Genomic DNA, 17,574 nt, shown 5'->3' on the forward strand with positions numbered 1-17,574 from the left:
AGTTGCGACACATACCCTCCCCCCCCCCTTTGCTCCTTCCACGGATTCCAGCCAGCGCAGCAGGAATCCTGCAGATTAATCTGGACAGGACTGTAAACTACTGCTTTGCTCAACAGAAACCTGGGCTAATCACTGACGGCTGCAGATATGAGTATCCTATCAATCATTCAGCTGCAATTGTCCATGAACTCATTGCTTTCCTCATGATGTCTGTGTCTGCACACGGCACGTACCCAGCTGAACCCCGAGCCTTTCTTAATTCCTCGTGAACTGATCAGGGTTTAAAGCTCGGGGTCGTGTAGAACACCCGTCCCATCCCGTGTGTCGTGTCTGACGCTGTGCGTTGAAGAATGAGTTCCCATCCCGTGTGTCGGGTCTGACGCTGTGCGTTGAAGAATGAGTTCCCATCCCGTGTGACGGGTCTGACGCTGTGCGTTGAAGAATGAGTTCCCATCCCGTGTGTCGGGTCTGACGCTGTGCGTTGAAGAATGAGTTCCCATCCCGTGTGTCGGGTCTGACGCTGTGCGTTGAAGAATGAGTTCCCATCCCGTGTGTCGGGTCTGACGCTGTGCGTTGAAGAATGAGTTCCCATCCCGTGTGTCGGGTCTGACGCTGTGCGTTGAAGAATGAGTTCCCATCCCGTGTGTCGGGTCTGACGCTGTGCGTTGAAGAATGAGTTCCCATCCCGTGTGTCGGGTCTGACGCTGTGCGTTGAAGAATGAGTTCCCATCCCGTGTGTCGGGTCTGACGCTGTGCGTTGAAGAATGAGTTCCCATCCCGTGTGTCGGGTCTGACGCTGTGCGTTGAAGAATGAGTTCCCATCCCGTGTGTCGGGTCTGACGCTGTGCGTTGAAGAATGAGTTCCCATCCCGTGTGTCGGGTCTGACGCTGTGCGTTGAAGAATGAGTTCCCATCCCGTGTGTCGGGTCTGACGCTGTGCGTTGAAGAATGAGTTCCCATCCCGTGTGACGGGTCTGACGCTGTGCGTTGAAGAATGAGTTCCCATCCCGTGTGTCGGGTCTGACGCTGTGCGTTGAAGAATGAGTTCCCATCCCGTGTGTCGGGTCTGACGCTGCGCGTTGAAGAATGAGTTCCCATCCCGTGTGTCGGGTCTGACGCTGCGCGTTGAAGAATGAGTTCCCATCCCGTGTGTCGGGTCTGACGCTGTGCGTTGAAGAATGAGTTCCCATCCCGTGTGTCGGGTCTGACGCTGTGCGTTGAAGAATGAGTTCCCATCCCGTGTGTCGGGTCTGACGCTGTGCGTTGAAGAATGAGTTCCCATCCCGTGTGTCGGGTCTGACGCTGTGTGTTGAAGAATGGGTTTCATTAGAGCGGACTACTCTTAGACTAGGGCAGCACAGCGTGTACTATTCGTTCAAAATGATTTACAGCACATATGTAGAGCCCTGCAGTTCCACTGGGGAGTGGATTCGATCGCAGAACGCAGCGCTGCCCTGCCACGCTCCATATCGTCCTGTTTTGTGGTGCAACACGATCACATTTACCTGCCCGAGTCGCAGGGTGTATATGTGACTCTTGCTGCTCATGGGGCATCGTCGCACCCTTGTTTGAATGCTCCTCCTGTGTTCATTAACGTGGGTCTGAGGGCAGCTCTGTATTATTGTTTCATTGAATCCGCTGCTCGTGGATAGTTTGCCTGGCGGAGTGGATCAAGACAATGCAATCCCTGGAGAGCAGAGCTGCTGTTCTGTCTCTCCACGCTGCTGTATGAGGGCTGATGGATTTAAAGTCCAGATCTTATCAGTGCTGTTGAAAGGCAAGGATCCCTTGCCTCCTAACCAGTCTGTGCTGTGAACTGCAGGATGGGGACTCTGAGGCATGTGCTGCTGCTGCTGCTGCTGCTGCTGCTGCTTGAACCCGGAGCCCAGCTCGGTGAGCTCTTCTGTTTATATCATGTTAGATACGGTACTAGACCACTATACTGGTGCGATGCAGCCAGCACGGCGTGGATGTCAGCTCTTGTATCGCACAGCACCCTGCACCCTATTCTCTGTATATGCTGTGCTTGACCTCCTAGCCTGTGCTGTGCCATGTATCACAGGGAACTTTCACATGGGGCACTGGAGCCTCACACAGGGGCTTATATGTGGGCTGAATTCAGAACCGTAGCTTTATACCTGTGTGATAGCAGCAGCCCTTTAACTGCTGCCATGCTGTCATGTTTTTCTTTTTAACTACAAACCCACTGGGAAAAAAATCTCTTTCATGCACGGGGTCTTCATATATATATACATAAGGTCTAGTCTTTATATATATCTGGGGACGTATGGTGACCTCATATGAGACGGGCGATCTTTTTTTTTTACCCATATTAAGTAATGGAAAAAAAACACATTTTCAATGAAAAATATCTGTTATGTGTCCAAAAGGACTTTTTTTCAGCTGTTTCACACAAGGGTTAAAGAGCCGTCTCACTGACGCCTGGACAGTGTCAGTCTAATGAAGAGGACACGCATGTTCCAGAGTGCTCCTCGCAGCAGCCTGTGCTTGGCAGAGAGGACTCCTCACACTCCCTTGGGCTGAACTGCTGATATTAGTAAACGCTGTGTTTATACAACGCGGCGATTTTAATGAATTCATTCATTCCTCATTAATCCTTGTTTATTTTTTCTCATGAAAAGATCGAAGACATTCTCTAAATATTTACAGAGGGTTACAGCTGATATTAAGCGATTGTGTTAATTACATTACTCAGCGCTTCATAACATATTTTCTGAAATGTTCCATGGACTTTAAGCCCATACACACTGAGCTGATTGCTGATAAGCTCGCTAGTTTAACACGGCAGAAATGATGAAATGCAGATAAGGGGACCCTGGGCGACATGCCCATCTGATCCCATCTGAAAAGGAAATAAAGTTTTTTATATATTATATATATATGGTTCATGCATTTGAAACACATAGCTGTACAGCACGTATGTTGTACCTTCACTGCACATGTATGAATCATATAACTTCTTATAGATTTAGTATTTTCTTTCCCATCTGAAATGAGCGGCACATGCGTTTTGATTTAACCCCCGTGCTCCCCCCTGTCTCCCCTGCAGCTGCAGGACTGAGCTCCGCTCTCGGCTCCTCTCGTCACATTAACACCTGCAGCGCCGCGGAGGAGAGGCTCTGTGACTTTGTGTGCGACTGTCCCGAGGACTGCAGCGATGAAGAGGACTGTGGTGAGTCAGGGATCTGATCGCTCCAGGGCTGTCACACTGATGATGACCCTCTTACATTTCAGCTTTCACCAAATTGCGTTTGGTTGCTCCTAGCAGTTGGTTCTCTAAAGAAAATGAAATTGGGTTGTCAAGTTTCCCCAGGACATCCCTGAGATGAGAACGTAGGCTCTCTCTTACACCTCTCTCTTTGATACCCACAAGCATTCAGAACAATTCGTTCTTTGAATGAATCACATTGTTAAGGGATTGCTGTTTTGAGTTCTCCTGCCTCCTCTCTTTCTGTCCAGGGTACGACAGGGCTGAATGGCCTCCTCTCGTTTGTAAACTTTCTTATGTTCTTATGTTCTTATGACAGTGATCCACTCTTTATCTGTGCCTCTCCTCTCTCTTTCTGTCCAGAGTACGACAGTGATCCACTCTTTATCTGTGCCTCTCCTCTCTCTTTCTGTCCAGGGTACGACAGTGAACCACCCTTTACCTGCGACTTTGAGAAGGACACCTGCGGCTGGACAGACAAGAATGTCCACTCCTACAAGTGGGGGAGACAAAGAGGTTACATCTCGGGGAACAGTGCTTCTGACCACACCCTGGGGACAGACCGAGGTAAACAGAACAGATTTCAGAACAGTCCCTCACATGGTGTTTCAGCTGCACATTTCTGATCTCAGCACGTGGTGTTTCAGCTGCACATTTCTGATCTCAGCACGTGGTGTTTCAGCTGCACAATTCTGATCTCAGCACATGGTGTTTCAGCTGCACATTTCTGATCTCAGCACATGGTGTTTCAGCTGCACATTTCTGATCTCAGCACATGGTGTTTCAGCTGCACATTTCTGATCTCAGCACATGGTGTTTCAGCTGCACATTTCTGATCTCTGCACATGGTGTTTCAGCTGCACATTTCTGATCTCAGCACATGGTGTTTCAGCTGCACATTTCTGATCTCAGCACATGGTGTTTCAGCTGCACATTTCTGATCTCAGCACATGGTGTTTCAGCTGCACATTTCTGATCTCAGCACGTGGTGTTTCAGCTGCACATTTCTGATCTCAGCACATGGTGTTTCAGCTGCACATTTCTGATCTCAGCACGTGGTGTTTCAGCTGCACATTTCTGATCTCAGCACATGGTATCTCTCTCTCCCCCAGGCTGGTTCATGGCAGTGGGAGCAGTCCATGACAACATCCTGACCACTGCGGTGCTGGTCTCTCCACGCATGAGGCAGGCCGCGCCCGCCTGTGAGCTTCGCTTCTGGTATCAAGTGTGGGACTCCGGTGAGCAGAACCCTCTGTGTTCGTCCGTGAAGATATTGCGATGCCTCGATGCTGCATGAGGTTGCCTTTTAGAATTCTGTGACTGTTTAAAGCAGTCGAGAAGCTCCCTGCCTCCCAGGTGCCCTCATAGAAGCATAGCCAAGTGTAGTAAAGCATGGAACCAGCCATGGTTCACAATGAAGAAGCTCTAGAAATGCTGGTGGGGAGGGCGGGGGCAGCGCAGGTCCCGTTCCGATCCTGTTGGGTTTTGAGTTGCAGGTCGCGTGGGTGTGGATGCAGGGAGCCTGTTCGCCACGCTGCGGTCCAGCTCTCGGGAGGCCGTGGTGTGGCGCGGTGCTGGGAGCAGCGTGCGCGGCTGGAGGGAGGCCTCCATCTTCACGGGCCGCGTCCCCGAGCCGTTCCAGATCGTCTTCACGTCCCGCCGCAGCCTGTCCTACCCCGGAGACATCGCCATCGACGACATCAACTTCCGCAACTGTGCCCTGCCCCGTACGTCACCCACACACATCTCAGCAGTGCTTATTGTGGGACAAGCCCTGCTTAAAATACCTGTATCCTGACTGCTTAGGGGAATAGACAAATATATATATATATATAACTCATGGGAAAAAAGACCCCTGTTTTAGGTTTCCGATTTTGTAAAGCTAGGTTTTTGTTTGAATCACAGAGTGACACTTTTCAAGCAGGGTTGAAAGGGGAGGAAGCTTGTGTCCCTCCAGCTGAATCATTGTTGAGGAATGAAGCTAAAGCAAACTAAAGACAATGAACACCAGAGAAACATATTGTAGCGTAGTTGAATGGAACGTGACTGTGGGGACGCTGCAGTTTTAAACACCTGTCTGTGTGTGTCTCAGAGCCGGTGTCCGCGTGTTCTGACCAGTTCCCCTGCGCTCGGGGGACGTGCGTGGAGATGTGGCAGACCTGCGACGGGACGGATGACTGTGGAGACTCCAGCGATGAGGACGCAGATCTGTGCGGTGAGTCGGGGGTTAATCTCTTAATCTTATTCTCTTTGATTCCAGTGGGCCTGGCCCCAAGTGCTCGGCAGTGGAGTGAGTTTGGAAGCCGTGCCCCAGTTCCAACGCTGGCTTGATGGAGTGGTATGCAGGGTTAATGGTGTCTCTCACAGACCTGTGGTACCGGCACTTTGCTGTGTGGAAGCTGAATTTGACAGAGTGGTATGCAGGGTTAATGGTGTCTCTCACAGACCTGTGGTACCGGCACTCTGCTGTGTACAAGCTGAATTTGACAGAGTGGTATGCAGGGTTAATGGTGTCTCTCACAGACCTGTGGTACCGGCACTCTGCTGTGTGCAAGCTGAATTTGACAGAGTGGTATGCAGGGTTAATGGTGTCTCTCACAGACCTGTGGTACCGGCACTCTGCTGTGTGCAAGCTGAATTTGACAGAGTGGTATGCAGGGTTAATGGTGTCTCTCACAGATTTGAGAGTTGAATTTGACTCCACTGTCAGTCAGTGGTCGAGAGGGAAGGGGTGGGTCTGACCAGTTTCTCCCATTGAAGCCCAATATAGGAAGTGCGACTTCCAGAATGGGACCTGTGATTGGACTAATCGCAAATGGGAAAGGACCAATCAGGTGTCGTTCAGCTCATCTGACCTGCTGTCAGGCCCTGCCAGAGATCACACTGAGAACACCAATGCAGGTACTCCAATCAGAATGTATATATATAGGTACTCTAATCAGAATGTATATATATAGGTACTCCAATCAGAACCAGTGTATATGCAGGTACATTAATCAGATATATTGTGGGTGCTAAGAGGGTAACTTGACCACTTTGCTGCACTGCTCGTAATAATAATAATAATATTATTAATATTATTAATAATAATAATAATAATAATAATAATAATAATAATAATAATAATAATAATAATAATAATAATGATGATAATGTGCTACAGATCCGTGCAGATCCGTGCAGATCACCCCTTCTTCCTCAGATCCATGCAGATCCGTGCAGATCACCCCTTCTTCCTCAGATCCGTGCAGATCCGTGCAGATCACCCCTTCTTCCTCAGATCCGTGCAGATCCGTGCAGATCACCCCTTCTTCCTCAGATCCATGCAGATCCGTGCAGATCACCCCTTCTTCCTCAGATCCATGCAGATCCGTGCAGATCACCCCTTCTTCCTCAGATCCATGCAGATCCGTGCAGATCACCCCTTCTTCCTCAGATCCGTGCAGATCCGTGCAGATCACCCCTTCTTCCTCAGATCCATGCAGATCCGTGCAGATCACCCCTTCTTCCTCAGATCCATGCAGATCCGTGCAGATCACCCCTTCTTCCTGTTTTCCAGGGTATTTCTTGTATATTGGAAACAGCAATGGCGCCACACTTCTGAGTCCATCTATTGAGCCCACCAACGATACTGAGCCCTGCTTCGTAAGTCCCCCCCCCCTGCCGCTGTGTTCTCTGTCTTTTGGTTTACAGTCAGTGCCCCCCAGGCCTGGTAATAAAGCATCTCTCTCTGTGTGCGTGTCTGTGCAGCTCGTTCTCTATTACCACATGTTCGGACCCCGGGCTGCCAGTCTCAACATCTACCATCGAACCCAAGACCCCGCAGAGCTGATCCCAGCGAAGAGCGAGCAGGGAGAGAGGGGCGACCTCTGGGTCAGGGAGAAGGTCCACTTCTCAGTCAACACCTCCTTCCAGGTACAGCCCGTCCCAAAGTCTAAAGGCTGGCTCACACTTAAGTCATGCGGCCGTCGCTGAGGGTGATTCCTAGTCTCTCTAGTCATGCGACTGCCTGACGATCCCAGGGAGGCTGGTCTCTAGAGTTACATTTCCAGCTGGTCTTCAGAGTTACATTTCTAGCTGTGTGTTTAGGTGCCTGTGTGTTTAGGTGCCTGTGTGTTTGTGTGTTTCCTCAGATTGTGATTGAAGGCGTTCTCGGAGGAGGTAGATTTGGGAACATTGCTCTCGATGATCTGATCCTGTCCCCGGGCTGTAGAATCTCGAATGGTAAGACAAGCCAACACAGCGAGAGCTCACTCTGTCGGGGATTCCCAGGGGGTTTATTTCCCTGTTACACACAAACAGAACAGCAGATGACTGTAGATTTTGAGTCCTGAGTTTAATACGCTGGTAGAAGATAAGCATGTAGCCTGGGTCTGGTGTGGCTGCTTACAGCAATGCCCCCTTCTCCGCCTCCTCTTTCCTCAGACTCTCTGTCTCCAGACTGGGAGCTCCCCACAGCCGTCCCCAGCAGGTGCAACCAGGGCCAGTTTGAGTGCAGGAACGGGAGGTGTGTGGATCAGAACCTGGTCTGTGACTTCAGATTGGACTGCAGCGACCAGTCGGATGAGATGGACTGCGGTGAGTGAGTGGGAGAGCAGAAAACTCTGAGCCTCCAGCGAACGAAGCTCCCGGCTATTAAAAGTATCGGACAAGAACTCTGAGCCCCGGGGAGCCGTAACCCCGCCCCTGATCACCAAGTTCAGGATTCAAGCGCTGAGAAATAGTAACTGAAATTCTTTCACACGACTTTCCCATCACGTGGGTCTCCTTATGAAGCACTGTCAGCTCACCATGCCCCTTGCCCTGTCTGTCTGTCTGTCTGTCTGTCTGTCTGTCTGTCCGCGGGCTCTCTGTGACGTGTCTGTCCGTGGTCTGCAGGTAATGCCACGTTTGACGTCAGCGACGGCGGTTGGAGAGACCACAGTGTTGGACGGCTGGAGTGGACAGTGAGGCAGAGCACCAGCTCCTCCCGCGGTAACACTGACAAACACTTTGCAATGCCTTGTTTAAAGATGGGCTGCAGTAGATTGCTTGCACCTTGCTTTGCCCTTCTCCAGGTCGCAGTGGATGACATGAAGGTCTTTGATCTCAGAGCCTCTCTCTCTCCCTGCAGGAGGTCACCTGTCCCTGGCCAGGGCTCACGGTCAGCTGCTGTCCAAAGCCAAAGCTCTGAGTCCAGTCCTGGGTCCCTCGGGGCCGGCCTGCTCCATGCAGTTCAGATACCTGCTTTACAGCAACTCCACCTTCACAGGTAAGCCTCCCCCTGCAGCGCGGCAGGACCAGCCCCTTCCCCTTCCACTGCTTCTGCAAATCTACTAAGCCACTTCGTGTAAGTCTGACATGGAAATGTTTTAGCTGCAGTGCATTTAAATGTGCAGAGCAGCTGTGAGCTCCTGTGCAGGTGTTATATACACAGCGCTGTGCTGTGTGTTGCAGGGGGGATCTCGGTGAGCTCAGTGGACCGGGCTCTGGGCACGGAGGTGCTGCTCTGGCGCACTCACAGGATGCGGAACAAGTGGACCAGCGTGACGGTCAGCGTGGGAGCGAGACCGAGAGGATTCCAGGTGCGGAGCAGACAGGGAGCTGCTCTAGAGACACATTGTATTTCATACGAAACACAAATGAGCAGTGAAGACAGAAAAGCAGATCTCACTGTTAATTACAGAGCTCCTGTGTAGCTCAAACATTAATGAAGAGTCCTTACAGCACAGGTACACCTGACTGCCGTCGAGTCCTGACACACGGAGGGAGCGCAGTATTCTGCACTCTATTTATGTGCTTGCTGGATGCAGTGTTATACCCCCAGGAGCTCTTCAATGCCTGTAGAATTGACCCCATGCTAAATAAGTAATGTGACATTGAGAAAGACGTTTGTCACTGCATTGGCTTTCCCTTCTCATTTCTAATTTCCTACGCAGATAGAGATCGCCGCCCTGGTGGATAATTTTGTTCCCAGGGTTCAAAAGGTCGCAGTCGATGACATCGCGTTTCTGAACTGCTCCCCAGACCTCGAGCCTCCGACTGCAGCAGGTAGAGGAGGGCCGGGCCCTGGGGACACAGAGCAGGGGGAGGGCCCTGGGGACACAGAGCAGGGGGAGGGCCGGGCCCTGGGGACACAGAGCAGGGGGAGGGCCGGGCCCTGGGGACACAGAGCAGGGGGAGGGCCGGGCCCTGGGGACACAGAGCAGGGGGAGGGCCGGGCCCTGGGGACACAGAGCAGGGGGAGGGCCATGGGGACACAGAGCAGGGGGAGGGCAGTACTCTTGTAATGCTGTGCTGTTTCAGATGTGTCGTGCAACTTCGAAGCGGGGCTGTGCGGGTGGTACCAGGACCAGACTGATGAATTAGAGTGGATCCATGACGTTGGACCCGGGTTCGACCACACCACTGGCTCGGGTAAGAGCCTGCTCCCTCTCAGTGTGTCTCAGTAACACTCTCTCTCTCTTAGATGGGCAAGTTGGAACTGCTCCAGTGCCTTTCTCTTCCTCTCTCACATTCTCTCCCCTGTCTCCCTCCCCTCTCTCTCCCTCTCCTGTCTTCCCATTCCCTCCTCTCTCTCCCTCCCTCACTCTCCTCCCTCTCTCTACCTCTTTCTCCTTTCTCTCTCTTTCCCCATCTCCCTCTCCCCTCCCTCCCCTCTCTCCCTCTCTTCTCCCTCTCCCTGTCACTCCTCTCTCTCCCCCTCTCTTCTCTCTCTCTCCTCTCTCTCTCCCCCTCTCTCCTCTCTCTCCCCCTCTCCTCTCTCTCTCCCTCTCTCTCCCTCTCTCTCTCTCCCCCTCTCCTCTCTCTCTCTCTCCCCCTCTCTCTCCCCCCTCTCCTCTCTCTCTCTCCCCCCCCTCTCTCCCCCCCCTCTCTCCCACCCTCACTCTCCCCTCCCTCTCTGTCCAGGTCACTTTGTGTTTGTCGATGTCTCATCCCCTGACCTGCGAGGGCGCTCTGCTCGCCTGCTCTCCTACCCCCAGCGCTCCTCCGTTGAGACCATGTGCCTCTCCTTCTGGTACCACCTGTTCGGGCCGCACACCGGTGAGTCACTTTCATTGAAAAGCCTCGGATTCATTTACCTGCAGGAGGACAGGGAGAGCTGCCCGCTCCTTTGAGTGTTCAGGGTGACTCATGTCTGTCTGTCTGTCTGTCTGTCTGTCAGGCACTCTGTCCCTGAAGCTGAGGCTAGGTGGAGGGGATGAGGAGACGGTCCTGTGGACGCGGTCGGGCACACAGGGGAACGAGTGGCAGCGAGGTCTCTCCCCGGTCCCACACCAGAACCGCACCTTCGAGGTGAGTCACCCCCCCCACACACACTGAGGAACCGACCCCCTTCAGCAGAGATCACATTATTATTACTGTATTATTATTGATTTCTTAGCAAACGCCCTTATCCAGGGCGACTTACAATTGTTACAAAGTATCACATTACAAACGCTTACATTATAAAATATCACTGCAGAATATCACATTGCTCCTCCCTCCTCCCTCTCCTCTCTCCCCTCTCCCCTCCTCTCTCCCCTCTCCTCTCTCCCCTCTCCTCTCTCCTCTCTCCTCTCCCCTCCCCTCTCTCCTCTCCTCCTCTCTCTCTTCTCCTCTCCTCTCTCCCCTCCCCTTTCTCCTCTCCCCTCTCTCCTCTCCCCTCTCCTCTCCCTTCTCCTCTCCTCTCTCCCCTCTCCCTTCTCCTCTCTCCTCTCCTCTCTCTTCTCCTCTCCTCTCTCCCCTCTCCCCCCTCTCCCCCCTCTCCTCTCCCCTCTCTTCTCCCCTCTCCTCTCTCCTCCTCTCCCTTCTCCTCTCCTCTCTCCCCTCTCCCCCCTCTCCTCTCCTCTCTCCTCTCCTCTCTCCTCCCCTCTCTCTCCCCCCTCCCCTCACCCCTCTCCTCTCCCCTCTCCTCTCTCTTCTCCTCTCTCCCCTCTCTCCTCTCTCCTCTCCTCTCCCTTCTCCTCTCCCCTCTCCTCTCTCCTCTCCCCTCCTCTCTCTCCTCTCCCCTCTCCTCTCTCTTCTCCTCTCTCCCCTCTCTCCTCTCTCCTCTCCTCTCCCTTCTCCTCTCTCCTCTCCCCTCCTCCTCTCCTCTCTCCTCTCCTCTCCCTTCTCCTCTCCTCTCTCCCCTCTCCCTTCTCCTCTCTCCTCTCCTCTCTCTTCTCCTCTCCTCTCTCCCCTCTCCCCCCTCTCCCCCTCTCCTCTCCCCTCTCTTCTCCCCTCTCCTCTCTCCTCTCCCTTCTCCTCTCCTCTCTCCCCTCTCCCCCCTCTCCTCTCCTCTCTCCTCTCCTCTCTCCTCCCCTCTCTCTCCCCCCTCCCCTCACCCCTCTCCTCTCCCCTCTCCTCTCTCTTCTCCTCTCTCCCCTCTCTCCTCTCTCCTCTCCTCTCCCTTCTCCTCTCCCCTCTCCCTCTCTCCTCTCCCCTCCCCCCTCCCCTCACCCCTCTCCTCTCCCCTCTCCTCTCTCTTCTCCTCTCTCCCCTCTCTCCTCTCTCCTCTCCTCTCCCTTCTCCTCTCCCCTCTCCTCTCTCCTCTCCCCTCCTCTCTCTCCTCTCCCCTCTCCTCTCTCTTCTCCTCTCTCCCCTCTCTCCTCTCTCCTCTCCTCTCCCTTCTCCTCTCTCCTCTCCCCTCCCCTCTCTCCTCTCTCCTCTACTCTCTCTTCTCCTCTCCTCTCTCCTCTCTCCCCTCTCCCCCCTCTCCTCACCCCTCTCTTCTCCTCTCCTCTCCTCTCTCCTCTCCCCCCCCTCTCCTCTCCTCTCCCCCCTCTCCTCTCCCCTCTCTTCTCCCCTCTCCTGTAGTTGGTGTTTGAGGCGCTGCGGGATGGCTTTGATGGAGATATCTCCCTTGATGACATCACCCTGAGCTCCCGGCCCTGCCCGGCTCTGCAGAGCTGCTCTTTCGAGGCGAGCCAGTGTGACTTCGTCTCCAGCGGGAGAGGGGGCTGGAGGAAGCAGAGCGGCTGGACCGGGGGCATCGCGAGCGGGCCAAAGACCGACCACAACCCTGGAGACCGACAGAGGTACCACAGCAAACCCCTGATCACGTATCAGAAATCAGGTTCCAGTGTACTCTGATATGTATGTGTGTGTGTAATGTAATGTAATGTAATGTATGTCTGTATGATTTTCTCCAATGTGTTTCAGGGTTCTATATGATCGTGGATACGAGTCATGATGTCATGTCAAGAGGCCAGTCTGCCAGCCTGTACTCTGGACTCACCAGCGCCCTCAGGGGGCCGGAGTGTGTACAGTTCTGGTACCACATGAGCGGTGACAAGCCAGGTCAGTACACGTGCACACCAGAGGGGAATCACACACAAACGCTGCACACTGCACTGCACAGCACACTGTATACTGCACACTGCACTGCACACTACACTGCACACTACACTGCACACTGCACACTACACTGCACACTGCATACGCATCCGTTTTAAGTAAAATGCCATTTAGTAAATGCCAAACAGAACAAGCCTGATTTACAGCCCAGGTTGGGTTTCCTTTGCTGTGTGACTTATCCTCGGGTCTGTGTGTGTGTGTGTGTGTGTGCGTGTGGCAGGGCTCTCTCAGCGTGTTCGTGGAGGCGAGTGGAGGGCAGCGTGTGGAGGTGTTCTCAGAGAGCGTGACTCAGGGAGCAGCCTGGCGCTTGGGAAACGCAAACATCAGCGCCAGCGCGGAGTGGAAGGTGAGACTTCCTGGGAGCAATCCCGCCCCTCCAGCCACACAATGCGCATTTTATATCAGAACACGTAGACGCATTTTATCTTGAAATAAAAAGCTGCAAAATCTCACCACAGATACCTGTATGTGAAAGAAGGATTCTGCACAACAGGCTGCAATAATGTCCCTTTCCACACAGGGGCAGCACAGACCTGCTGTCTTTCTTATCATTCTCGTTGGTCTCATGATCCTTGCTGTTTGTCATCGTTAGCGTTACTGTCACTGCTATTGACAGCAGTGGCGGTCGTGTCATAAAGGAGTCTCTTGACTTTGCAGATCAGTTTCCAAGCAGTTGGGGCTGCAGGAACCTCGTCCCACATTGCAGTCGATGACATCACCTTTCAATCCGGGAGCTGCCCCAGAGCAGGTGAGCTCAGAGAGCCGCGCTAGGACTGCAGAGACGATCTCGAAACCAACACTGCAGAGTCACTGAGGGGCTGCTTTGTTCCTCGGCAGGTTTCTGTGATTTTGAGCGGGGGCTGTGCAGCTGGACTAACACACAGAGCCGGGCTCTGGACCAGCTGGACTGGGACTGGACCAGCGCCGGGACCAGCGGGAAATACCCCGGGCCGGGTCTGGACCACACCCTGAAGACCAGGACCGGTGAGAGCTCAGAGATGGGCTGAACGGCCTTCTCTCGTTCAGAACATTTCTCACCTTCTAATGATCTTCTAAAACGCTGGAGCGGAGAGCACTGCAGACTACACACAATAATATCAACAAGCTCCTGTGCTCTCTGCTCTTCCTCAGGTCACTACGTGTTCCTGTCCAGCAGGAGTCGGGCCGGGCCGGGCCAGAAAGCCTGGCTGTTGAGTGAGCACATGCCCGCCACCCAGGGCTCCTGTCTGGGCTTGTGGTACCACCTGGACTCTGCCATCCCCATCCGTGAGATAATCCTGACCCTTTTATGACACAATTGTGTACTTACATATATCATGCAAAAAGACTTCCACACCAAGTACATTGCAACTCAGTGCACTCGTCACTATGTGGAAGTGCACGTGCATTACTGATGTGAAGACACAGTGATTCTACTCTGTGAAGACACAGTGACTCGACACACTTCAGTGCTGCCTCACTACGTTTCTTTTAGGATTCCTAAATCCAGCTCTGTTGAGAGTTTAATAGTCTCTCTCTGTCTCTCTCCCTCTCCCTCTCTCCCTCTCCCTCTCTCTCTCTGTCTCTCCCTCCCTCTCTCTCTCTCCCTCTCCCTCTCCCTCTCTCCCTCTCCCTCTCTCTCTCTGTCTCTCCCTCCCTCTCTCTCTCTCCCTCTCCCTCTCTGTCTCTTCCTCTCTCTCTCTGTCTCTCCCTCTCCCTCCCTCTCTCTCTCTCAGACATGGGTGAGCTCAGGGTCCTGCTGTACAGCAGATTCCAGTCCTTCCAGAGCTGGGAGGTCAGAGGTCACACTGGGAACTGGGCCTTCGTCAATATCACCCTGAAGAGCAGCAAGGAGTTCCAGGTAAAGAAGGGAAGAAGAACCACAGTGGAGAGGGAGGAGAGAGAGTGGAGAAGGAGGGAGGAGGGAGAGTGGGGAGGGAGGGAGGGAGGGAGGGAGGGAGGAGGGAGAGTGGGGAGGGAGGTGTGGAGAGGGAGGGAGGTGTGGAGAGGGAGGGAGGAGGGAGGTGTGGAGAGGGAGGGAGGGAGGAGGGAGAGTGAGGAGGGAGGTGTGGAGAGGGAGGGAGGGAGGAGGGAGAGTGAGAAGGGAGGCGTGGAGAGGGAGGAGGGAGAGTGGGGGGATCTGCTGCAGTCTCGTGAGCTGGACGCAGTGACCGCACCTCTGCCCTGTCACCCTCAGGTCGTGTTGGAAGCCTCCACAGGGGAGTCTGGCGCCATCGCCCTCGATGACATCACGTACAACGCTGGGGTGACCTGTGAGGGGGTGCAGAGTGACCGTCCGGCCCCAGGTTAGTGCCTGTCTGTGTGGAATGGATTCACCTTGACAGGAGGGGCACTATACAGTCCATTTGTCTGGTCTGGTCTGGTCTGGTCTGGAATAAACAGTGCTGAATGCACCTGACACCTCCCTCTCTCCCCTCTCTCTCAGTAGCTCCCTCTTCAGACCACTACTCGGGGACCGTGGCCGTCGTGTTTGTGGTCGTCCTGCTCCTCTCCACCGTGGCCGGCGTGCTGCTGTTCCTGTACCGTCGGCGCAGGGGGTCCCTGTCCTGGGGGCCCCTGTCCTGGGGGTCCCTGTCCTGGGGGTCGCTGTCCTGGGGGTCCCTGTCCTGGAGGTCTCTGTTCAAGGGGTCCTCCGAGACGGGGAGCGAGGAGCCAGGCTTCGACAACATTGGATACAGCTGCAGTGATGAGGTAAGGAAGGAGGAGGGAGGGGGTGCGGCACAGCGAGGGGGTGCGGCACAGCGAGGGGGTGCGGCACAGCGAGGGGGTGCGGCACAGTGAGGGGGTGCGGCACAGCGAGGGGGTGCGGCACAGCGAGGGGGTGCGGCACAGCGAGGGGGAGCGGCACAGCGAGGGGGGTGCGGCACAGCGAGGGGGTGCGGCACAGCGAGGGGGAGCGGCACAGCGAGGGGGAGCGGCACAGCGAGGGGGGTGCGGCACAGCGAGGGGGTGCGGCACAGCGAGGGGGAGCGGCACAGCGAGGGGGAGCGGCACAGCGAGGGGGTGCGGCACAGCGAGGGGGTGCGGCACAGCGAGGGGGGTGCGGCACAGCGAGGGGGTGCGGCACAGCGAGGGGGGTGCGGCACAGCGAGGGGGGTGCGGCACAGCGAGGGGGGTGCGGCACAGCGAGGGGGAGCGGCACAGCGAGGGGGTGCGGCACAGCGAGGGGGTGCGGCACAGCGAGGGGGGTGCGGCACAGCGAGGGGGTGCGGCACAGCGAGGGGGAGCGGCACAGCGAGGGGGTGCGGCACAGCGAGGGGGAGCGGCACAGCGAGGGCTGTGGAGTAAATGCACAGAGACAGAGCTAGCGAGTCACCTGCTTCAGGGTGGAGAGATCAGGACTGTGGATTAAATGAACGCAGGCAGCGCTAGCTCTGGTGGTGCTAACTGGCTGTTGTGTCTCTTTGTTCCAGGACAGGATCACAGTCCCTTCCATGCCGGAGTCCTAGAGAGACAGCGGAGCGCCTGATCCCCTCATTCTCTTCTCTTTCCTCAGCAGTGGAGGCGCTGCTCAGCTGAGACAGCGCACCCTGCTGGCAGGGAGGACACCACAGCAGGAGAACTGCTTGTGTCCTCTGTCAGTCATCTGCGCCGGGCTTCCTGGAGAAAACCCAGAGACAGGACCAGCTTGAAACACACCCGGAACTCAAAGCCAATCAGAAAATATATCAGAATCAGACATCAGGGAGGGGAAGATGCAGAGAAGATTTTTAGAACAAAGAAAAATCAAATGCAATTATTTATCATTAGTTTGTCGTACAGTAGAAGGATTATCCCTATTCGCGATGTTCTAATTCTTGAGTGATTTAAAGAATATGTGGTTTTAATAAATGCAGTAAATTAAACAGAAGTGTGTCTAGTGAGACTCAAACTTTATATCGTTCATTAACACAAGCTTTGAAAACTGTGTCAATCAGGCACGTGTTCTCAAAATAAGCTTTTAATGCTTTCTAGCATCTTAGATGATCATAAGTATGATCAAAACTGAAATTAAAACTTAAGCGGTTGCGCTGCCCTCTGCTGTCTGCAATGGGTAGTGCATGTAGTGAACTTGAGCAAGACAGACGCGGCTTAAGCTTTCATTTCTTATCCAATGCTGCCATCGTGTGGCCATTTGGTAGAACTGCTGGTTGAAAGTACGTCTTTGTCTTTAACAATCTGATTGGACAAAACAAGCTACGGGCAGTCCCTGACTCCTGATTGACGCAAACAACTAGCGAATCAAACTGAGAAACACAATACCTCATTTGCATAGACCCTATGGCTGTCCAGCGTGCTCACCTGTTTAAAAACATATTTGATGATTAATAAAAAGCGTTGTCGTGCGTGTGTCCAAATCACTATTTTAAAAGAATTAAATTCTCAGTTTTTTTCGTACACTTTTGTTTTACTATTGATAATATTTTAATGCAGACAGTTTCGAAACAGCAACCTGCCCGAAGAAGAGCTTCAGAGTCGTTTGAACTGTAGTTCTGTTCCGATGCTGCCGCCCCGCGGCGAGGCAGTGGAACTGTTACGTCATACCTTCAAAAATCTGATTGGATAACACAAGCGCCAGTAACTGCGTGGCTCCTGATTGGCGCACACAATTAGCAAATCAAAACGGAGAAGCGTGTTACATAATTTGCATAAACCCTGCCTTTACCTGTCCCGAGTGCGCACCTGTTTAAAAAACGTGTTTTGTGATTTACGAAACGCGTTCTAGTACGGGTGTCCATATCAGAGTCTTAAACGTATTATATTCTCATGTTTCTCGTGAAGAATTGTTTTACTACCGGAAACGGTTCTTTTGTTTTTGTTTTTTTTTAAGTCAGTTTCGAAATAACCAAAGAAAACAAAACTACCAACTTGACCGGAACCTGACCTTTAGAGTCGTTTCAACTGTAGTACTGTAGGCGAGGAGGTGGAACTGGGGTGTCAATGCAATATCTGTCCATGCAAATTCAAGGGGTTTTATTTATTGCTGAGGGGACGGGGGACGGGGGACGGGGGACGGGGGTGATGTTTACCTTCCAAGGAGATTTGTCTCCACAAGGCAGATAGGGAGG

The 17,574-nt window shown here is 53.5% G+C and overlaps 1 protein-coding gene across 1 annotated transcript; it reads left to right on the forward strand.

The window, feature by feature from the left end:
• Window positions 1–1,490: 1,490 nt before the first annotated feature.
• On the forward strand, window positions 1,491–16,370 carry LOC117964667 (apical endosomal glycoprotein-like). Its single transcript, XM_059005213.1, is given in 29 exon segments — window positions 1,491–1,893; window positions 3,071–3,193; window positions 3,647–3,796; window positions 4,342–4,467; window positions 4,726–4,956; window positions 5,322–5,444; window positions 5,990–6,130; window positions 6,789–6,874; window positions 6,980–7,144; window positions 7,363–7,453; window positions 7,655–7,807; window positions 8,108–8,203; window positions 8,343–8,480; window positions 8,666–8,793; window positions 9,148–9,259; window positions 9,515–9,625; window positions 10,118–10,252; window positions 10,374–10,504; window positions 11,987–12,187; window positions 12,189–12,207; window positions 12,332–12,529; window positions 12,673–12,872; window positions 13,184–13,274; window positions 13,364–13,510; window positions 13,658–13,792; window positions 14,242–14,366; window positions 14,703–14,811; window positions 14,952–15,217; window positions 15,940–16,370. Coding segments are annotated over 29 exon segments (3,837 nt in total). The 5' UTR covers window positions 1,491–1,823; the 3' UTR covers window positions 15,976–16,370.
• The last annotated feature ends 1,204 nt before the right edge of the window (window positions 16,371–17,574 follow it).

This window comes from Acipenser ruthenus, chromosome 31 (genome assembly GCF_902713425.1).
Source record: "Acipenser ruthenus chromosome 31, fAciRut3.2 maternal haplotype, whole genome shotgun sequence".
NCBI classification, from domain to species: domain Eukaryota; kingdom Metazoa; phylum Chordata; class Actinopteri; order Acipenseriformes; family Acipenseridae; genus Acipenser; species Acipenser ruthenus.